Here is a 22,384-nt window from a genome sequence, read left to right as displayed (position 1 = left end):
TGAAATTTTCGCGTTTATGTATGGGTGTGATGTATCGTAGTAGTGTGTCCGTGTGCTCATGTATATGCTGCGTTTCGTGTTTAGATGGCGCACACCATCAAAGGCCTCGGCCTTGGGGGATCCTCTTAAGGATGTATGTTACTTAAGTTAAAATAGAAGGAAAATGCTGAAATTTTACAGAAGTTGTACATTTATATACCATGAAAACCTGTGATAAATTTTGGATCAATTGACTGATTCGTTTTCAAGTTATTAATTTTTTAAAATTTTATGTGCGTTCCAGACAAGACGCTGTCCAAAATAGAAATATAGGGTACCTTTTATAAGACGTCTTATGATGTTACGTGTACAAGATGTCTTAATGATATCTGTAAAATGTCTTATATTCCGATTTTAAACAACATATTGTTTGTAGATTGACAGGTTATGAAACATTTTTCTGTCTATATGCAGATTATATATGTCAGATTTTTGTTTTTAGCAGTTGGATTCATGGCAAATTCCCAGCCAAAAGTTTTTAACCGCTATTAAGAATATTTATAAATACGCTGTCAATAATTATAAAAAGAGGTTGAAGTTATTTAAATCAGTAAAATTAACATCTTTGTTATAATATTCAATAATAGCCAGCCGTTAAAGTATGCATACAACCGATATATATTGAATTTTTAAGATTACTGTATTTTTTGCTGGGAAGGTATACGTAATACATCCTTAAGATTAAAATATTCCTCTGTCTATAATAAATACGTTTGACGCTATATCGATCCTAATTTATGATACATCGAAGTGTAATAGCATTGGATCCGGAAATTGTTTCTGTGGGTGCAGACTTGGTAAGAGATCTCGTTGCACCTCGTTGCGACACTATGATACGACCAATGTAGAACCGGCTAAAGACCATTCTACAATTGCGTAAACGTTGTTGTAGGGTTGTAGGAGTAGAAGTAGTAGTAGGTGTTGTACAACAAAGTAATATACAATAGAGTAAGATACATCGTAATTGAATTAGCCATTTACGTTCTATATCGTTGTAGTCGTGAAAGATGAAGTTCAGCCATCTTTTACAACAGGCTTTACAGTCGGAAATGCTAGTTTAAGACTGTGTTTTACAACACTGTACAATCGCTAACAACCACGTTTACGCAATTGTAGAATGGCCTTAAGACGTACTCATGTTTGTAAGAAAGTAAGGAAAATAGATCGTTATCGTTTCTTAGGAACTTTTTATCTATTTGTTAGTCTGTTTCTGTTTTTAAAGGCACAAATGTATTTTGATCTCGTATGAAAGTCAGACTTGGTGAGAGATCCCGTTGCACCTTGTAACTCTAGGATTCCTGTTTGCATCTATTTTACGTGAAATCCGAATGGCTCCAGCTGCACGGGGATCTCGTAAACGGAAGTCAGCTTTGAGCCACAATCCAACGAACCCGCGCCTCTTCCTCCCGTTCTCCTCCTCCTTCTCCACCTCCTCGTCGTCGAGGAGGAGTTATTTCTGACGCTCGCGCCCCGCGGATCGCTCGATCGCTGTAACACTAACCGCGGATGCACCCTGACATTTTCGCAACGCGAGGAATGTTTTCCGTGCCACTCGATGTCAGGAATTTACGGCCGCGCCGTAGATTTGTGGAGCCGAACCCGACGGTCCGTCTCCCAGTCCTGTCTCGTCCTCGTTGCTGAAACGCACGTGAGGACATCGCGGCAGGATGACGTGTCCCGTAGAAGCAACGTGACCAAGGTCTGCCCCGTTTCCTTTTTTCGGGTATGCCGTCACGGTATGACATCAGCAGGGCGAAAAAGCGCGCTTGCGATGCAAGATGGATTTGCGGTTTTCACACATCCGTTATTCCCCCCGTGGATCACGTCGGCGTTGCTCGAATCGCCAATGTGAAAATGAGACCTGCTGCGGTAAACGTGGGGCTTTCCTGTTTCGCAATCCGATGAGTCGCTGCATTTCCACGCTGCGACTTGCGACAGAAAAGATTCGACTGGCTGACTCCGGCGTGCAAATGCGTACCGGAACTGTCGATCGAACTTTTCGTTCAGCTGGCGAACTCGTTAAATTCAAGATGGACTTATTTTTGACAAAATCATCACACAGCACGTTTCTCTTTTTCAATTAAGAATGTCCTTTAATAACATCTTTACGTAATCCCAGCTATCGACTTAATAGAGAACGAGAGGAAAGTCTGGAGAAGGAAAGATTGTTTCGTAAGATTCGTGATTTGAATGCAATTTTGCCATTTCCTACGAAGGCGTATTTCCAAGTAATAAACTTACTCGGGGAAACGAGGTACGTAAGACAAATTACAGGGCTGGGTTAAAAATGTTAGCGAGACCATCGGTGGCAAACCACACCCTGATGTATTTCGTGTACCCGATCAATTTAAATCATTGTGCCGTTCCTTCGATCAATGTCCTCAATCTCGCCTTTCAATTAAGGTTGTCAATGTTTCGACATTCTACTTCGTATGCTTTAACGAACATTTTGAAGCTGTAATTACCTGCCAAAATGAACGTTACAATAATTCTGTATAGAAATAGAAGGCCGATTCTGACTGATAAGAATTTAAAAGAGAAAAAGGATTTAGGCATTTTAATTTTAGAATCAATCATACAATTTCGCGTACGTTTATCAAAAATATGGAATTTCCTCCACATGTTGAAAGAAACTATGCGTAATAACGTGTACAGATAAAAATTAATGATATGTAATTCTTAAACGACCTGGCCAGTGTTTTTATTTAAAAAACACTACAACGTTTCGGTCCCAGATTTGCACCCTTTTCAAGTAATCTGTTCACACAATTATTAATGATTTTATATCGTTTGTTCGGCCAATATCAACATACACATCTCTCTTGACACTTTTACTCGTGTTTAACAATTAACGGTGCAACTTCAATTGACTCTGCACTCTTCAACCAAAGGGTGCAATCATTTTTTACTAATATGGCAATGACTCTCTTGTACACAGCTTACCGACATAGTGATATTGGCCGAACAGACGATATGAGATCGTTAATAATTTTGTGAACAGATTAGGCTCCCAAATCTGGGACCGAAACGTAGTTTTAAATAAAAACATTGACCAGCGTAGGTCGTTAAAAAATTGCATACCGTCGGTTTTAAACTACTGGCGATATTGAATCTATTTGTGAGATAAAAGTACTTAAATATGCAGCGTAATGAATAACGAATTATTTTACGAATTGCCGACGCGTGATCTTTTTCGAAAAATAAAGTAGGTGGCCACATTGCGAGTGACATACATACACGCACCGCGAAGTGAATATAAACTATGAACGCAATGTTCCGCGACATTAGGCCGACTGAAAGAGTGCGTGGGTGCCTCTGGAGCTACGTGGATTGAGCAATGGGACACCGTGGCGCCTAGTCACATGTATAGACCAAGTCTCTGCTAAGGGAGTGCTGGATGGAATCGCGAGGGTTGAAATCTAACTAGGGCGCGGGGTGGTACCGGCATGCCATTAGTCGGCCTCTAGATTCATGGACATCTCCCCCGCATAATCTCTACGGATCTTTCGTACATTTATTTTCCTGAGATAAAATGTTCAAGTAAATATAGTCTTTTAATATAAAAAGAACAATGTATCTGCGTACAATATTCAAGACTTTTACGTGGATGCCTGAAGATCGTGGACAATTATTATCATCGTCAATTTGTATAATTGGAATTGGAGGAAAGTCCTCTATTATGAGACATGGCAAGTTTTCAACACCCCAATTCAATCACAAATCTTTCGTCGCAACGACTATACGATCTTACAATGAATTTTCCACTAAACAGATTTTGCTCCAAGGGCAATAAATTCATGGTGGAATCAACTCTGACGATGCCTATTAATTAATTTCACAGAAACCCCGCTATTAGAATTCTATCTCGTAACAGGGGACTTTCCTCTATATTCAACGTATTTATTCGACTTTTTGCTATGTTGCCTTTATCTATTTATTGATCAAGAATCTCCTACACAATACCTTTTGTCAGTTCAGTCTTGTTGTTGTGTTTAACAATGATTTGAAAACTTATTTACTTTAAATTTAATCGAAATAATTTAATGCAAGCTAATACGATTCGCGTACGTACATTTTACATAGTATAAAGCGTCCACTAATCGTTAAAGTTGCAACGGCTCGCGTCGACGATTCCAATCACGACGAGCGACGATTTAACGATCTTAATTCGTAATTACCGGATGCTTCTTGCCGTTTACTCGACTCGACTGAGCACCGACAGTCAGGTTCGACCCATTTCTTCCACGTGCACAGGGTGTGGTTACATCAGTTCAAATCGAACAGCGTGTACAATGCCCTGGTGTGGAAATGTCGTGCTCTGTGAAAAGAAAAAAAAGAGACAAACTGATAGCAAACACGCGATGGGTTCTCCTCGACCGGTTTGGTCGCGATTTCCGTTTCTCGTTGCCGGCTGGAAGTCGGCGAAATAGCGTTGTTGAAAAAGGGCCGATCCCGAGGAGAGTACACTGTTGGAAAGCTGTGCATGCTTGTACCTCGCACTTACGCCCCGTCCCTCGAAATCAAGCTCGCGCGATTGCACCGCAAATTTAATTTCGACCGCCGCATCCCTCTTGGCTTTCGGACACGATGGTCTGCGGTTTCGATCGACCGCCCGATCGCCATCGAACGAGTTACGGGCCGACCCGGGCCGACCACTGGTATTCGCGGTCCAGCGAATTAACGGTTTCGGCGATCGAACCGTCGCTTCTCGCGAAAGCACGATTGGTTTCGCATTGATGCTCCTGATACCTTCCCTGAGCAGCCACACGAATGTCTATCGTCATCGACGTAATTCCATAGGAAATAGAGGCTTTATTGATTTTATTCGATAAGCGAGCAAGCGGTACTTTTTCCGGGATTGAATTTCATCGACTCCCGATTATTCTTGATGTATTTTACAATTAAGAAGACATATCTCACTGAACAATTTAATAGAGGCTTAGTAAATTAGAAGTTGTTACTTTCTACGTTTGAAAGCCACCCAGAAAACATTTGTGTATGTACCACATCTGCTTGGAGTTTTCATGTATACACAATTTATAAAAATTGAAGTACTATTGCAACAGCATATTCTTGACACCAAATCAAGTCAGAAAGTCCTGTATCATTTTTCCTTACGATAAACAGTTATCGAGATATCGTATGTGAATATTGAAAAAGTTGCCAAGTTTTCTTTGAATATCTAAAAAATTATTAGACAAATAAAAAAACGTTTCAGACAAAAGTTGTTCCAATTAATTTAATAGAAGAAGATGATATAATAAAAAAATCAAGATTGCCTTCATGTAACGTTCAAACGACTATCCAAGGTCAAGCCAATAATACCATCTTATGTCCCCCTTGAAACCATGTAACTTTTGTCTCACACATTTGTTTCTAAAATGCATAGTTTTTTGAAAAATTTTGGGGTTTCCATACTTTTTCCTCATCCTGTATAATAAAAGGCGGGGAATATTACTTCCAATATAAATACGATTATTACTATTACACATAGTTATTCGAAATTTTACTTGCGCTTGTTATTGCAATATTTATAGTACACCTTATACCGAATTAAAAGCTCGTTTCGGTTTATGACAACCATATCATATGTTGCACGGACCAATATTGCGTCTATGAGAGCTATAATACATTGTTAGGTCAACCATAACTTACGTAATTGGAAGAATTATAAAAATGTGGCTGGCTCTTAAAATGACTATAAATTATAGTGAGATTGTAACTGCGACCACTTTTTTTTCTGTCGGTGTGCACGAGCTAGCCACTTGCGTGCAAAAACACAGACGTGCGAGCAAAACTCAGGCAAATCTCGTGCAAGTTTACACGCATAAGACAAGCAGCGCGCAAGAATTGTTATCTGGGCACTGAGATCATACCGTATCTTCTTTAATTACAGGCCTGTGCAAGCCGACTAAGAGTATAGAGGAACAGGATTACGAGGATGATACTCCTGTCGACGAAGAGGATGAGGACGACGAGGACGAAGAGACTGACAATACCGGTACCGCCGAGGCGCCTCCGCAAATCTTATCACAGCCAATGAGCATTCAAGTAGAAGCAGGAAGCACCGTCAAACTGCCTTGTCAAGTGATCCACACAGGTTCGTAGAACAGCGGCGGTTCCTTTTACTTGTCGAGCCTTAAAGAAATGCTACAATTTTAACTTGGGTCCTTTAAGATATAAAATCAATTAGAAATTAAAGAGGCCGTTTAGGACCGGGCCAGTTAAATTAAATTAACAAGTGAATTAATTCACTTATTAATTTAATTTAACTGGCTACTTACACCTATGCCCGGTCCTAAACGGCCTCTTTAATTTCTAATTGATTTTATATCTTAAAGAAATGTCTGTCTTCCCAAAACTTATCTTCTAATTTCTATTCAAAGTTGCTCAGTATTTGGTCGGGCCTTTCTATGGCGGGGAAAATATTTCGTTAGTGAGAGAACAAGTGAAATAATTAAGGAACTTGAGTCAATCCCCGTGCACAATCATCTCCCGCTCATCGCGGACTATTTCAGAAAATTACGTGGTCGCGTGGCTGAAGGACGACAAGTATCTGTACGTCGAGACGCAGCCGCACACGGAAAACAAGAGGATTGTACGATTGCCGAATAACACCCTGGTGATCTACAACGCGTCGGTCGAGGACACCTCCGACGAGTACAAATGCAGCATCCTGCGAAAGCCCGACACCATAGATTTGAACTATCGTCTGCGGGTTTACGAAAGGCCGTACCAAGAATCTGCGACCCCGCCGCCCCAGCACTCGCACAAGGGGATCATACGCGTGATACCCTCGAAGAAAGTCGACGTGGCCCTGGGCCATGATCTCAGGCTCGCTTGCGAGACTGACATACAGCCACCGCCCGAGATCAAGTGGTTCATCGAGGTGAAACGTCGTTGAAAATATCACCGATAACTCTAATGCCGTCAATCTTATCGCGCGTCTTATCGCTGGCAAAGCGTCGCGATATTCATTATGTATAGACGCTAAACCTAGGCGTTTTAAGGAGGCAAGACTGATTTCGTCGTTTCCTTTGCTTTAGAATAAGAAGGTGGACGGTTACGATCCCGACGTGAGCCTGGACGGAAACTCCATCAGGATAAACCACGTGAACGAGACTCACAGCGGCCTGTACCAGTGCCTCGCCGAGGATGGTTCGAAAACACCGGCGATGGAGGCAATCACTGTCTTCGTGCACTGTGAGTCGATTGCTCATTCGCGTTTTGCCCGGCCGTCGAAGCCGTCCGTTCTGTATAAACGTATTGACGCGATTCGTTTTCGTGATAGACAAACCTAGGATCAAGGTGGAGAAAAACGTAGCCTACAGCGGCACGGGTATGGAATCGGAACTGGCGTGTATCGTGAGCGCCTATCCCGCGGCACGCGTAAGCTGGTATAAAGGCGACAAGCAAATTCCGAACAAGAAAGGTACGATGCATACCGAGATACCAATGAAGGGCAACAAGACCAAGCACATTTTGAAGATCTTCCATACTTCGACACGGGACTTTGGCGACTACAGGTGTAAGGCGGAGAATAATCTCGGTTACGATATTAAATCTGTTCTCTTAACAGGTATACAATTGCTATTACATAAAATAATATATATATAAATAGTACGATTTATAGATGTAAATATTGTTTTAAACAAATTATATAAAACGAATGTAAGATTGACATCCGTGTAAAATTAATATGCCGCAAGAGATTTGGTTTCACTTTCGTGAATCGCTAGAGAATAGCTTGGCAAAAAAATTTCACTCGCAAAACTGATTTTAGGAGTGCCCTCGCCAGCGTCGGTATATGGCGCTGAAATGATCGATGATGGAATTATTCTAAAGTGGCGACTGGAGAGTTATTCGCCGATCAATGAGTACAAGGTAAATTTGCGATGCTTACCAAGAAGACGCATTCTATTAGAATTTCTAAAGTAAAGTATACAATTAACGCTCGGCACAATGTTTCCACTTACAGTTACAGTATCGTCGCAAAGGCGATCCGAAATGGAACTTTGTCGATCTTGAAGTTAAAGACGGCAAGGGAAGTCAATTTGTCATAGAGTCTCCGATTCGAGAACTTCAGCGTGGGTCCTACGAGGCAATCCTAACGGCCAGAAATGCCATCGGATGGTCTCTAGACTCATCGCCGCATACATTTTCTAGTGGTGCGTACACTTTTATATATTTATGCTAATCAATGCTATATATTTGTAACTTATGCCTCTTTATGCACAGTATTGTACTGTAGATGAAAAATCATTATACAAAGATTTGATTAATCACATTGATTTATAATTTGATTATTAAATTAAGTCACACAGTTCTTTTCTTGTTTCCTCTCTTTTCTTTCGTTTCTTGTTTTTATTAAAGCTTTTTGTTTTCTGGTTTCTTTCTTAGATTATCCACCTGACTTGGCACTAAAGGGTACGAATTCAGTTTTTAACATTGTTTTATTTTCCTCTGAAATAGAACATTTGTCATTTTGAATAATCTCTTTCATTGTCAGTTCTTAATTTTCTCTTCACTTACAGAAGGAAATTCGGCAACTATTCGATCTTCCGGAATTCTTCTAACGTTGATCCTAGTCCTTTTATCTTGTGCCTTCACAAGTCTGTAACTCTTTACTTAAATTTAAAGTACGTAGGTAAGTACAATGATGTAAATCTATGAACGATAAAAGTTTATGGCGAACTTTTTCAAGTAACTTATTTATTTGTCACGCAGATAAATTGCTGCAGCCAAAGCAACACCTGCAAACGTTATGGTGGATTTATTAGTGTAGGAACACTTAGGGGAGACACAGCTCACGCATATATTCTCGATGCAAATTCCCCCTCACCTTCTTACCGGGATATATTTTACGTATTGTACATGTAATAAAATCTTTTCAAGTCTAGCGTTATAGAAGGCACATTAATATACAATATATTCTATGTAGGGAATATTCCGTGATGAATATTGGCATACAACTCGCCTAGGTGTTCCATTAAGACGCATTGTAAATGAAAAAGATGAGCATTTTAATTGTACTCCGTAAAATCACGAGTAATTATTAAGGGATATTGTACTTTAAAATATCTACATAATTTATATATCTTTATCATACACACATATACATGCACATATACGTACGTATGTACGTACATGTATACGTGTGTACGTGTACACATAATATAGTATTCACTATACATGCGTAAGCTCACAGAGACACACAATCATATTATTATAATTTATTTTTGTATGCTTAAGATTATTAGAAACGTGTTCAAAGAAGTCGCTTGGTGCCATGTACACGGGTCTACTACTTCCGAAAAATCATGTATAGAATCTGATCTGTTGTCCACAGTGCACACGTGGAAAGAGCATGTACCTAAAATAATGTAGTAGGAAGAGAAAGTAAATATTGTAGAAACGTACGCTGTTGCGATATAATATAACGTGTATAACCGAGTCGACGAGAGGCACAAAGTTGGAAGCACTCATACTGCAATTGTCACACAAGAATTATTCATTAACATTACGTCCACGTTCCCGTATGTTTGCTCCCAATGAAAGTGAATCTTTCTTTCTTTCTTTCTTTTTTATTTACTCCTACGTTTCTCGAATATGTATAATGTGACGCGCGAGTAATGAATGTGATTGGAGCGAGTATGCGAAAGAGTGACGTTCTATAGTGTTTTCCACAATAATTGCTAGCTTTTAGTGCCGATATGTTGTTATATTGATTTATAATTAATGTTATATGCAGTACTATAAGTAACCATAATTATATGAGAAACTGCCCAATTCAAAACGGTGTGCTTGTCGCAAATGTTACAACGTAATAATGCATAAAACAGCCATATCTCTTCTAAAGTATTCGGGACATTATTTACGCAACAATAAGCCTATGTATAATTTTACTATCCTTAAAGACAAAACATCCTGTTTTTTAAATAATCGTAAATGTGTACGTAATTATATATTATTGCATGGTTACTATAAACATTCGATTATTTTGTTTCATCGCCTTATAGACTATTGCAATAGCGATAAAATTTTTAATCACGTTTTTATAAAAGATATAAACAGGATTATTAGGAATCGCTATCAAAGCACGATTTCATATTGTACTTATTGTATCACGTTTATTTTGAAGATTCTTTATATCCATGATTTTACAAAATACGTAAGATTTATTTTTAGGAACGAAAATGGCTATGGGAAAGTTGCAACTAAAAATGAACATAGAAAAATTACATCTCTGTTCTCAGTCTGTTTGATTATTAATTATTGAAAGTTTTGTAAGTGTAAACAATTTAACGAAAACGAATTATTTATACAAATTAATTGACTTGAAATTGTAAAAACGCATGTATTTTGTACCTTTTCAGTTTTCGAAGAATTGTATTATATAATCCAAACGAACATAATTTTATGCAATTTTATCTTATACATATGTATAGATTTGAAAGTTTATTTTAAAACATGTCGACAATATCTATAAGAAAAATTGTTAGAGTGCTTATAAAATATATTAATACGCAACACACCTGATGTGCATATGAATATAGCTTCTTGTTGCCTTAATCAATGTAACATGTACAATCAAGAAAAACGAAAGAATGTTAATTCGTAAAATTATACTTGCAGATATACATAATAAACAAGGTAAATGAAAACGTACTGCGTTTTATTGTAAATGACTGGATACAATTCTTTGGGAAACAGTGTAAAAATTTATATAACTCGTTTCTAGATATACGCATATCTGCGGCACAATATCAAATGTTTAACTAGTTTTACATCTATAAGACAAAATAGATTTTGAATTAAATAAAATACGAATTATTTCATATTTGTACTTGGCTCGAGTCTCAATTACAATTTGAATAATTATGCACTTCAAATTTCAAAATCTTCCTCGGCAGCTGGCAATATTACAGTCGTTGCAATCAAAGGTTTCGGATTTGATTTCTTGCAGAGTAATATTTTGACTTTCCCTGATAGTTGACCCTTCAAGTTTGCACTAATAGCTAACGGTATAGGCACCGCACTTGGCAGCAAGGGTAAATCTATCACACGAGGATTGACATCAGTATCCTCGGCTCTACAGAGAATATATAATTCCGTTGGGGACAAACCTTCAGAAATATTTGTCACTATAACACGAATCATATAATTGGGGCCCAAACCGAGAACGTTTGTCTCCAATGTGATAGGATTCGGTCCTAATACTTGATTTTCGCCCAATTGCTCGGACGCTTGTTTAGCCGTTGACAAGCGTAAGCGGAGAAAGCCTTGCTGAAATGTATTATGTATTTTCTTCGCCTCGGCTCTCTCCCTTATTGTTTGATCGACAAACAATCGTGTTTTCTTCGGTATCGAGAACTTTGACGTGCTACTCGATGACGAACCCGATATCGAATTGTTTGTATTAAAGTCGGCAGTGCGCTTCAGGATTTTCATGCATAAACCACCGCCGACAGTGACCATAGCTATGGTCCGTTCCTCTTGTCCCATTCGTCCATACTGCATTTGTAAAAAAAAAAAAAAGATTATATATTTTGTATCGCTTTAATACATGTAAAGAATGGAATACCTTAAGAGCAGATACAGGCTCCATCATTTTCACCGTGTCTACGTGATGTTTTCCATCATAAATGCGAATTCCATAGCCTACTGTGCTTACAGCTAACAACGACAGTCCACTTTGCGGCACTGGTAAACTGGCTAGATCTAATATTATACCGGGAATATTGATCTGCCACAATTTTATCCCCTGTAAAAAGGTCGGTAAGAGATTTAATATAAAATTTCGTAATATGTATGTTAAAATATTCTTCTCAAGCGTACTCTTTTTGAAAGTCCCAATAGAGTACCGTCCATAATAGCTACTGCCGCTCCTTCAGAAGTGAGAACGGATATAGCCACTGCCGGCGCGGGCAACGTTTCCCAAAGTTTCACCGGACTTCCTCTCCTGATCGCGCCTATTTTTCCATCTCTTCCGGTAACTATTATGCGACCGTCACCCGTCCATAAGCCGCAACTGGCAAATGCCGCTGGTTGCCACTCCAGCTTCTGCTTATCCATAACTGTAAAAGCTCTGCATGGCAATGAAATAATATACGTGCACGATACGCCGGAAATATCTCATTAACGAATGCATTCCTAATCGTGCAAGAAAATACCTGGGGTCCAAGATAAGAACTTCGCCAGCCTCGGTTCCTAGTACAAGACAGCTACTAGCGGGATCGTTCCACGAGTCCCTGCGAATTATCGCGATTGCCGTCAAGGCGTTGGCTTTGACAAGCGGCACCCGTCTATATTGCTCTGCGAAACTCAGTCGTAAGTTATTGTCCAAAGAGAGAAACTTCAAAGTACGAGGAGAGAGAAACGCCGCGCCAAGTTCCTTCAGTAACAGCTCCAAATCGTCCGCGAGAGTCAGCACGTTTAATTCCTCATCCAGTCCGCATTTGTGCCAAATCTACGTCAAATGATTAAAACGCTATCTGTGTCCAGAATATAGACGTCACACATAAAATTGACTTAGGACGGTCCTGTTGTAGGAACACTATTATTCTGTATTCAACAAAGGGTATACACCTCTCGTTCCTTTGGATGAGCTTCGATGTGTGGTAGACAATATTTGAAAAAGGGTCTCATATTTTTGAAAATAAATACGCCAGCTCCGGCCCCTACAGCGACCACGGACGATCGAGGTTCGCCGTTTTCCGTATAAAACCCGACTATCCCACAGGGTGGATCTATCATGTTATGCTCGGTTATCTGATCGCCTCCTTTATACACTCGTATCTAAAAATGAGCAAGCAATGTATCGTAGGTGAGTAAAATTCAGAAAAGAGACTGTACAAATGTTTCTATGTCGCTCGCTGATTCTAATTTAATTCGACATAAATTTTTAAGATTTATAAAATCGTGTTGAATAACAAAATATCCACTTTAATTCGTAGAAAGATGCAATTGCTCTTTCACCCTTTTCGTGTTTTCTCTCTAAACCCTGATGGAAAAATTTTGCTGAAAACGCAATGAAATTTGCTGAAATTTGGTTGAAAATCTCTTGCAATTGACCCAATTTCATTATCATTTCAGCAATTTCTCATTAAACAATTTATTTTCAGTGAAATTCTGCAAATTTCATAATATACAACATTTCTAAAATTTTTTCACTAATTTTTAGTAATATTAATTAACTATCATCTAATTTCACAGTATTTCATTGAATTTCATAACGAAACTTATGATTTATTTTGAAATGGTTTCAACAAGTTTCCAATAACTTTCATTTCACTTTTCATCAATTTCATTACATATTTTCAGCAAAATTTTTCCATCAGGGTATCCCTGATAATATCAAAACAAATCATAAGTTTCGTTATGAAATTCAATGAAATACTGTGAAATTAGATGAAAGTTAATTAATATTACTAAAAATTCGTGAAAAAAATTTTGAAATGTATATTATGAAATTTGCAGAATTTCACTGAAAATAAATTTTTTAATGAAAAATTGCTGAAATAATAATGAAATTGGGTCAATTGCAAGAAATTTTCAACTAAATTTCAGCAAATTTCATTACGTTTTCAGCAAAATTTTTCCATCAGGGAATTCCTTATTTTCTTGTAGTGTTCTACTACGATACGATAAAACTGTTTACGTTATCGTATCATTTTCTTGCAGTACAGCGCGCTGTACCTTTGTCGAATCGCTTCCAACTGGTCCCAGATCAGCACAAATAAGTCTAGCGTCTCCATCGCCGCTTATATCCAGCATATCGAGCCCACCTGGCAGAGAAAATAAACCAGCACTTGGTTCCCAAAGTGCTTCCAACCAGCGGCTCATCCCAAGTCCTCCAAGAGATTTATGATCAGCTCTAAGAAAGAATTTATTCGATAAGGATGAAAATATAACGAGCAGATGTCGATACCTTTATTTACAACTGATTATCAGAATATTTCTTACCTTAAACCGTGCATGCTAAGCAAACTTCAACGATTTATCTTTGTATATAAATAGTGAACCATTTACAGCTTAATTACCGAATTAGTTTTCCCATTTATGTCTAATGTTATGTTAACTATATACATATTGCACATTTCAAACTGGGATATAGTTTTTTTAACTTTTTACATGTTTCATCAATTCTATAACCTGACACACTGATAATCACAGGACCATATGCGTTAGAAAATTACAATTACAGAATGACACGTGCTTTGTTTATGTGTTCGTCTCCATAGAAACCTTCAAGTTCAAATACCGCGAAGGTAGAAAATTCAAAACTCGCAGAGATACCAGCTGTCGTTTCTCTTCGCCCAGCAGGAATTTTAAAAAACTACGCACTTAGATTTCCTACCCTTTCTAACTGTTCCTAGGAAATTTGTAACCATCTTAATTGGTGCCAATATGGAAAGAGCGGAAAATATGAAATACATTATTAAAAGTTCACTTCCGTCTAGCTGTTTGTTCGGAAAAATTGAATACTTGTAAAAAAACTGTAGCACTTTTACAACTGTTTTATTTTGTTGAAACATTGTTCAAGTATACGGAACCAAGTTCATTTTTAAAGTAGAACGTATACGCACACAGAAGCCGTATCAAACTTCGTAATATGATAAAATAACATTTTATTGGAACAAAATGTATACTTTGCATATAAAATTACTTTATTGTATGAAAAATAACCGACAAATGTCTAATGTAAAATAATACATGTATAAATACACTCGCAGTGTCAATCTTCATATAATACTGATAATATTCCTGAATGAGTCTGTAATGAAAACATGTCGACAATGATCGAAATTCTAAATCCATGTAAGCAACATTATTTGTCACATTAGTTTTACATTCATATATGTCATATAACGTTTTCAAAAATTTATAACTAAACCTATGTAATGTATCCCCACACAGCAAAACAAGTTTCAGAAAGCTTTCCGAAAGATAACTTGGAAATTAATATTGATATGTAAAATTGAAATCATTCAGAAATATCTTTGAAACGTTTCATCAAAATCACATGTCATTGAAAGCTTTCCAAAAGATACCTTGGAAATTAATACTGAAATGTAACATTGAAATCATTCAGAAGTATTTCTGAAACGTTTTATCGAAATCATTTATGAACCTTCTCACTGAAATATTTCAGAAATATTACAAAACATTTCAGAGAAATATTTCGTACGTAATCTCTAAAACATGTTATTGAAAGCTATCCAACATATAACTTGGAAATTAATAGTGAAATGTAAGATAGAAATCATTCAGAAATATTTCTCTGAAATGTTTCTATTTTTCTATTTCTATAAATGTTTCTATTTCTCAGAAATATCACGAAACATTTCAGAGAAATATTTCGTACGTAATCTCTAAAACATATATTATTGAAAGCTATCCAACATATAACTTGGAAATTAATATTGAAATGTAATATAGAAATCATTCAGAAATATTTCTGAAGCATTTAAGAAATATTTCCGAAGCATTTAAGAGATATTTCTGAAGCATTTCAGAAATATTTCAGAAACATTTATGATATCTCATCTACGCGAACATTTCATGTATCTGAAACATGTTTGAAATATTTTTTTGAAAGGTTTCTTATTTCATTGACAGCTTTTTGAGAGCTTTCTGAAATATTTCGGTGCTGTGTGGGTTAGGAGGTTCGGAAGGTTTTCGCTGTTTCTTCCTCTTAAAATACCCATTTGTTACAATAACAAAATGAATGATCTTATTAGTCAAAGTTTTTTGCCCTCAGTAGCTATGACTTTTTCCCATTTTTCTGGCAAAAGTTGGATTCCGCGTCGACAGAACAGCTTGTTTTTTGAGTGGACAAAGTAGTATCGTTTGTACTCTCGAAATATGCAGCTAGAAGCCATCTAAATATGAGCGACGAAAGCTTTCCGAACCTCCTAATAAAAGAGAGGCTTTTTAAAATATACTTATTAGTTTAACATTTAATTCTCCATAGCCATAAACACGTATGCACAATTGAGAGCATTGATACTATTCAGTGCGCTCGCATTCAGTCTTCATCGTGATTCACTGTCTGTCATGTTTGCTCGTAAAATAAAATAGTTAAACTATGTCATTAATTATAATATATAAATAAAATATAACTATATAAACTATACAACTCTGTAAATATTATAAAGATACGGACTGCCAAATGTAAACATACCAAACGATATTAATACCCTTAATTGCACATATACGTACGTACATATATCTATACTACTAATTAGGAAGCCCTCTGTATGTCTGTGTAGGTGTGTAGGTGTTTCTGTGTGTGCACCTTACGTACATACATACGTATCTGTGTATACTGTAGATATATGTAACAAATGATAGAGCACATGTCTGAGTAATGACCTTAAAGCTATTTGAACACAGCCAACAGTCACATTAATTATATCAGGCCTGTGGTCGGTTTGCCCATTTCGGCCGACTTTGCTTATTTTGCTAGATGCTAGGCTGACTTCGCGAAATAAGCAAAATCGGCCGAAATGGGCAAACCGACCACAGGCCTGAATTATATGATATCACACCTATGCACAGAATGACATACAAATGATTATTTTAAGTATAGTTTAAAAAATACTCAATTAATGAGATTTCTGAAAAAAAACAACACACATAATCTATACTTAAATAATAATTATTTTAACGGAGCAATGTTGATAATGGAGATGGCGGCAATGACGGCGATGGAGGCCTCGCCGCAAGAGTTTCCAGCTCACTACAATGAAATTGACACACGGAGCTAGATGTGCTTAGAGTTGATTCCGAAAGCATTCCTCGTCCTTTATAAGTCTTCCTCGCTCGATTATTATCCTTGTCAGTTTCAATTACACCATCTTCGTATTTGTGATAACAAATTGATAATATTTTCAATCTGCAAAGAGCGCAAATTAAATCACTGATTAATATAATTTGTATCTTGCGACACTCGACTGCTTCATTCTAAAGTGGATTTTTTTTTATATAAACTTTGTATGATAAAAACTCATCACCTGGGATATTCGAACTGAGCAAAGCGTGAAGAAGGTCCTACAACTGCTAACATCGAGCATAGAAACAACGTCGCGTATATCCAGCTTACACCCATCACGAGTAATAAAAAGACACCGATTTGTATATATGCCAACACCTGAGAAGGTAACATTAAAGCGCCCGCAGCTCCGGTTGTAATTGCTGCCATAAGAGTAGGACCGCCCATCTGTTGCAACGCGGTCTTTACTCGGTCTATTTTCTTTTCAGACATGCATGCTTTGTAACTCACAGCGTAGTGTAAGCTGAAGTCTACAGCAAGACCTAGCAGAACAAAATATTCACAAATATTATTAATTTCACCAACAATTTAAATACGTCTTTGTTAACGTTATTTAAATAGCACTTGCCTATGGTTGTAGATATTGCAATACTTTCTAGAACGTTGAGTGTCCACCCAAGAAGAATAAGCATTGCAACTGTTACTATTATTACAGCACCAATAGCTACAATTGCATATAGGCTGATGAGAGGATTTAAGGTCACCATTGCTACTACTATCAGTGCCAAAGTTAGCGACACTGCCATTGCCGATATGGTTCCTTCGTATAATGTACGCTGAAGCTCATAAAATTCTAGATGGCTGATAAACCATCCACCTCGCATCCCCTTAGGCGCGGATCGTAATTGATTCTGCATCCAACTTTCAACCTATTAATTAAATTCGAGAATTAAACTTTGCTTCGAAGACTCAAATTTCTGCAAACGTGCACATGCAATACCGAGCAAACAGTACTTGCCTGGTGATAAAATGTATCCATAGTTGCAAACGAGAGGCTATATGAATGTGTGCTATCGTATTCGACAATAAGCGCTTTAATTTTAGGCGTTACTTTAATCGCGAGTGTATCGTTTGACGTCAACAATGGATCTTTGGCAAACTTTGGACCGGCAAAAAGTGGACCGTTCTGTGTCCACAAATTAGGCGTGCGATGTAACCTGACGCTAGCTTCAGCTGTACAGTGTTGCAGAACATCGGGCTCATATGGAAATGTACTACTATTACAACACGGCGCGTAATTGATCTGAGGATCAATAGGATCCTTACAATCCCTTTCCATCCACGAGTATAAAGATTCGATAAAGCAGTTAGACAACAAAGGTCCCAGGGTGCTGCGGTAAAAAGGTTGACTTCGTAAATTTCGGCAAAATCTATGAAGCCACAATTGAGCCTTTGGGTCAGAGATATTGAAAGTCTCGTCCCACTCTAGTGTGCCTTTTTTACTAGGATCGAGGTAATCACCATTGTCAACTGGTTTTATGCCCCAGACAAATCTTAGTGGTAGAACCGCATTATCTCCGCCAGTCTGCAACGAATCAAGTACATCATATCCATTCGTGATGCAAATATACGTCTAGACAATGTAGATAAGTGAAAGATAGGCACCATTTCAAATCGTTCAAACCAAAATCTCTGCGTGTATAGTAAATCATACTGTTCGAATGGATGTGTACGGTGGAACAGTTGAAAGTCCATATAATCCTTATAATCTGGCAGTTGCAAGCCTGGATAATGGAAGACGACGCTGCAACACGCTATTGACATGATCCCCAAACTCAGTAACCAGAACCACCTCAAACGAATCACTAATCCCGTGAGACAGGTGGTGAATCCTATTGTTACTTTATCCCCCAAGGATCGCAGGGGACGAATAATTCTTCTGGTAATAAAATTTACAGGCGATAGGGCAGATAATTTACAATGCTCCGACACGACCACGCACGCAGGTAACCACGTAGTCATCAAGAAGAAATTAGCGATAACAGTCATGCCTGAAAATAAACTAAACAAGATCCATCAGATATATATAAAAGTTAAGAACAATTAAAACACCCTGTATACTATAAAATTCGTACCTGAAGCAATTGATGGCAGTCACGTTACTAACAATAGATGCGAAAAAGGCTACCGCTGTGGTAAGAGATGTGACGAACATAGATGGAAAAGCGTGTTTGATTGTTTCCTGTACCAAGCGCACTAATCCGCCATCAGAAAGTTTCTGCTGTTTCTTCGATTCCCAGACTTTACAATATATAAATGCATCATCTGCTCCAATGCCTGTAAAAAGATTGTGTCGTAATAATATACTTGCAGCGTCTCTACACGGGTTTGTTTGTAATCATTTTGCGCTAGAATACCAACCTATAGCTACGACAATGGCCAACAAGTTCATAAAAGGAAAGAACCGAATACCCAAGACGAAAGTATATATCGCATATGAAATCCCAAGACTGAACAACACCGCGAAAATTGTCGCTAGAGTCAACACTATGGAGCCGGTGTACGCCCAGATACAAAATGTAACGAAGATGAAACCGGCGAGCACCAAGCTCGAGTCAGTTAATAACAGTCGATCGAACAGCGTACTTTTTAGGCCAAGTTGCATGCCCTGAACACGGAAGTTTCCGTATATTAGATCACCATTGTCTATCGCTTTGTAAAAATCTAAAGTCGCCGAGCTTGCCGCAATTGGAAGAAATAACATGGCAGAGTGCAACGTCAAATTTTGTTTGCTGTCGGGGTCCAACTTCTGCAACAATCCGATCGGTATTCGATATTAGAGAATGAACGTGTACAATTAATCGCGTGAAACAATGCCAAGACATATTCTTACAGAGCTTGGAATAAAATTAACGTCCAGCAGATAGTGTAGTAGATGGTAAGCTGCATTTCTCGTGTAGCAATCGACTGGCACGTCGTCCCTGCAACTCGGTTCTTCCTCACAGTTAGGCGACAACTTACGATTATGATAATAATACGCGCATTGGTGTAAGATTGTCTTCACTCTGCTCAGGTCGGTCTCTGTTACTCCCAAGCAAGAAGTACGATTGGACAAAAGTGCCACATAGTTAGCCGGCGACCAACTTCTACAACACTTGTTACTCTCCACGCCGTTGCGTTCGAGCTGCGTCTGACACAACGATGGGAAGTGAACGTTTCCGCGAAGCATACCGTCAATATGGCACATAGCTAATACACCCTCCATGGACCACAAGTCTTTATCTTGCGAGTCCACGGTGATCACGACACGAGAATACGCAGGCGACGGTAAGTTGCAGAAAAAATTATCGCTATCTAGATGATCTTGAGTCTTTTCGTCCACATTTGTACTATGGCTCTTTAATTCTATTATCTCCTTCCACGTATCTTTCTTCTCGTCGCTCGCTTCTACGTAGTCTGTGTTATTCGACACAGTTTGATGCTTCTTCCCCCTTCGTTTGTTCTTAGCCTTTGGCTTTTTTCTAAGAATACCCTGAGTAGGCAAACTATGATTCTGCATATTTGCATTGGACTGCAAGATAACAAAGTTTGTTGTTACATTTTGCGAATTATTCAGGTGCATTCTAATATACAGGGCGATTCAGAAGCTCACCGACAAACTTTGAGGAAAACGATAGGTCTCGCAGAAAGGATCCTTTTTTGCCCGACAATTGTACTAACCGTCACCTAGGACCCTCGCGCCTAAACGACGCGTCAGAGGACATGGGTTTTTTCCCCGAGAGCAGGGGAAAACGCTTTTATGCGTACCATCAGGCCGTCCTGGACGGTTATGCCTAGGACTCTCCCGCGAAGCGGGAAATACCGGCCATCCTCCGCACTATAAGCGAACCTCCCCCTGAACCGCCTGCGAAGGCATTCTTCAGGGAAGCTGAGGACACGGTCCTCTTTACGTCTGGGACCATTTAGAGATCTAGTGGGACCATCGCCGATTCTCAAATCAGTCGAATTAAACGAGCTGTACCGAGGAAGACCCGAAGTGGGGTCGAAACGTTTATATTAAAGAGAAATTTTGTTTGTAAATTGTGAGAACCGTTTGCCGTTCATTTGTGGTCTCGCACTGGCACTCTTTCCTCTCTACACAATTTCTTTTTGGGAGCCTCCGCAACATTTTGGAATATTCCGAGGACACGGGTTGCTCGACAAAAAACTAATCCTTCCTGCGAGACCTATTCCTCGAGGTTTGTCGGCGAGGTCCCGAATCACCCTGTATATTATTAAATCCAATTATTCATATAAACCAAATGTACTCTTGAGACAATTAAAAATAAAAAATATAGAATAGCTTCCTCGAAAGGAAAGATTTCATGGTGCACACCTGTTGAGCTAAATCGTGTAGATATTGACGATATTCGAAAGGATTATCAGTAAGCTCTCCCCTTGGTTTCGTAGTCTCCACTAAATGGCTCCACGCTGTCAGTCTCTGTGACAAAACGGTGCCCCTCGCCTCGAAGCCCTGAAAACAGTATAAATGTTTCGTGCTCGAGACGTCAACTCGCAGAACTCCTTGGACTTCTCCGACGAGTAGAGTCGTGGCTCTACGTACCATTTGAGGGTCCGAGAAGTCCGGAAACTCTTCGGTCGTGAGCGGAATAATTAGGCATATCGAGGAAAATATAAAAATGACCAGTACAATAACGTATGGATAATGAGCAATTGCACGAGGAAACAAGGGCGCTTCCATTTCTAGAAAGACTTCTTATTTCTGTGTATACGTATATTTTAAATATCTTAAATGCGTATCCTCGCACGTGCGATAAATGAAAAGTTATCGGAACACGCTTAATAAATCAGTCGTCATTTATCACTCGTTGGGGTTCGTTGAAAAACCCGCGATACTATTGAAATACTCTTCTACAACAAAGACAACTCTCTCTCCTGTCACATAATCATGCTCGTCTCATTCTATTCAAGTGCCTTCGCAGATGTCGAGTGCCCTGGGTCGAACTCGGCAATTTCCTTCACTTGTACCGCGGCTCACGCTCGGCGTGTAATTTTATTTATTATCTTCATTAGTTTCATAAAGGGGTAAACTTAGCGTCCGAATCGCGGAAACTGCCATACGAACGCGACGGATTTCAGCGTACGAGCACGACGGGTCGTCCGGATCCGCGAATCCCTCGTTTTACTACCGTGCTGTTATTCAAGTCGAAACGAGTGCGTCGTACTCGCGATTTCCTGTCAATCTTCCTGGCGGAGGAACCGCCGTTGCGCGTCTACTTCGAATAACAGCACGTGTTTACACTACACTGATGAATGGTACGATCCAAAGCTGCTGGACGAGACGCTTTTCTCTCGCGCACGCGCGGCAATCGAACGGCATCACGACTTGGAACTCTGCCCCACTCTGTCTGATGTTCTAGCTCTAGCAGACTTTATTCGGCGCGACGAGCCGCTATTTATTTTTAATCTTATGCATTTCTCGCAGCTCGTGCAGCGTTAAATTAACGAGCGAACATGTATTTTGAGCATCCCAATTAGTCCCAGTCTACAATAGAGATTTAAGCCCTA

The 22,384-nt window shown here is 38.8% G+C and overlaps 4 protein-coding genes across 7 annotated transcripts in view; 1 reads left to right on the top strand and 3 right to left on the bottom strand.

Moving 5' to 3' along the window:
* LOC105559793 (lachesin-like) overlaps positions 1-10,449 on the top strand; it is an 84,453-nt gene extending 74,004 nt beyond the window's left edge. For 2 of the 4 annotated variants that reach the window (XM_012008377.1, XM_012008375.1), the window contains exons 2-10: positions 5,936-6,139; positions 6,558-6,928; positions 7,086-7,242; positions 7,331-7,618; positions 7,823-7,923; positions 8,018-8,207; positions 8,440-8,466; positions 8,574-8,686; positions 8,767-10,449. In XM_012008377.1, the coding sequence (XP_011863767.1) occupies positions 5,936-6,139; positions 6,558-6,928; positions 7,086-7,242; positions 7,331-7,618; positions 7,823-7,923; positions 8,018-8,207; positions 8,440-8,466; positions 8,574-8,659 (1,424 nt within the window). In that variant the 3' untranslated portion in view covers positions 8,660-8,686; positions 8,767-10,449. The remainder of the gene's footprint in view (positions 1-5,935; positions 6,140-6,557; positions 6,929-7,085; positions 7,243-7,330; positions 7,619-7,822; positions 7,924-8,017; positions 8,208-8,439; positions 8,467-8,573; positions 8,687-8,766) is intronic. The other 2 variants (XM_012008376.1, XM_012008378.1) reach the window with 2 other exon arrangements.
* Positions 10,450-10,697: 248 nt separating this feature from the next.
* LOC105559791 (Bardet-Biedl syndrome 1 protein) lies at positions 10,698-14,980 on the bottom strand. Its single transcript, XM_012008374.1, has 7 exons — positions 14,005-14,980; positions 13,738-13,915; positions 12,628-12,837; positions 12,213-12,508; positions 11,878-12,127; positions 11,624-11,803; positions 10,698-11,553 (listed from the first exon to the last, which is right to left on the bottom strand). Exons 1-7 carry the CDS (start codon positions 14,016-14,018, stop codon positions 10,927-10,929), a joined length of 1,755 nt encoding a protein of 584 aa, XP_011863764.1. The 5' UTR covers positions 14,019-14,980; the 3' UTR covers positions 10,698-10,926.
* A 660-nt stretch (positions 14,981-15,640) lies between these two features.
* Positions 15,641-20,528, bottom strand: LOC105559789 (protein dispatched-like). The gene is made up of 10 exons (XM_012008372.1): positions 20,469-20,528; positions 19,710-20,387; positions 19,238-19,625; positions 18,952-19,153; positions 18,482-18,878; positions 17,835-18,401; positions 17,445-17,745; positions 17,058-17,358; positions 16,593-16,939; positions 15,641-16,464 (listed from the first exon to the last, which is right to left on the bottom strand). Exons 2-9 carry the CDS (start codon positions 20,373-20,375, stop codon positions 16,708-16,710), a joined length of 3,054 nt encoding a protein of 1,017 aa, XP_011863762.1. The 5' UTR covers positions 20,376-20,387; positions 20,469-20,528; the 3' UTR covers positions 15,641-16,464; positions 16,593-16,707.
* Positions 20,529-20,999: 471 nt separating this feature from the next.
* Positions 21,000-22,337, bottom strand: LOC105559790 (protein dispatched-like). The gene is made up of 3 exons (XM_012008373.1): positions 21,420-22,337; positions 21,192-21,329; positions 21,000-21,080 (listed from the first exon to the last, which is right to left on the bottom strand). The coding sequence occupies exons 1-3, from the start codon at positions 21,555-21,557 to the stop codon at positions 21,024-21,026; spliced, it is 333 nt and encodes a 110-aa protein (XP_011863763.1). The 5' UTR covers positions 21,558-22,337; the 3' UTR covers positions 21,000-21,023.
* Between the last annotated feature and the right edge of the window lie 47 nt (positions 22,338-22,384).

Source organism: Vollenhovia emeryi, unplaced genomic scaffold (assembly GCF_000949405.1).
Source record: "Vollenhovia emeryi isolate VEMERY1.0 unplaced genomic scaffold, V.emery_V1.0 DF939254.1, whole genome shotgun sequence".
NCBI classification, from domain to species: Eukaryota; Metazoa; Arthropoda; class Insecta; order Hymenoptera; family Formicidae; genus Vollenhovia; species Vollenhovia emeryi.
Note: the sequence above shows the minus strand (reverse complement) of the source record. Positions and strands in the feature narration are given on the sequence as shown.

Coding starts and splice junctions, on each gene's coding strand:
- LOC105559791 (XM_012008374.1), bottom strand. Junction 12,838..13,737: donor TTGGAAGCGATTCGACAAAG/GTACAGCGCGCT, acceptor GCTCATTTTTAG/ATACGAGTGTATAAAGGAGG. Junction 12,128..12,212: donor GTTCTTATCTTGGACCCCAG/GTATTTTCTTGC, acceptor ATTGCCATGCAG/AGCTTTTACAGTTATGGATA.
- LOC105559789 (XM_012008372.1), bottom strand. CDS start 20,375: ATGCAGAATCATAGTTTGCCTACTCAGGGTATTCTTAGAAAAAAGCCA. Junction 17,746..17,834: donor TGGATACATTTTATCACCAG/GCAAGTACTGTT, acceptor TTTAATTAATAG/GTTGAAAGTTGGATGCAGAA. Junction 17,359..17,444: donor TGCAATATCTACAACCATAG/GCAAGTGCTATT, acceptor TTGTTCTGCTAG/GTCTTGCTGTAGACTTCAGC.
- LOC105559790 (XM_012008373.1), bottom strand. CDS start 21,557: ATGGAAGCGCCCTTGTTTCCTCGTGCAATTGCTCATTATCCATACGTT. Junction 21,330..21,419: donor ACTTCTCGGACCCTCAAATG/GTACGTAGAGCC, acceptor TACTGTTTTCAG/GGCTTCGAGGCGAGGGGCAC. Junction 21,081..21,191: donor TACACGATTTAGCTCAACAG/GTGTGCACCATG, acceptor AATAATATACAG/GGTGATTCGGGACCTCGCCG.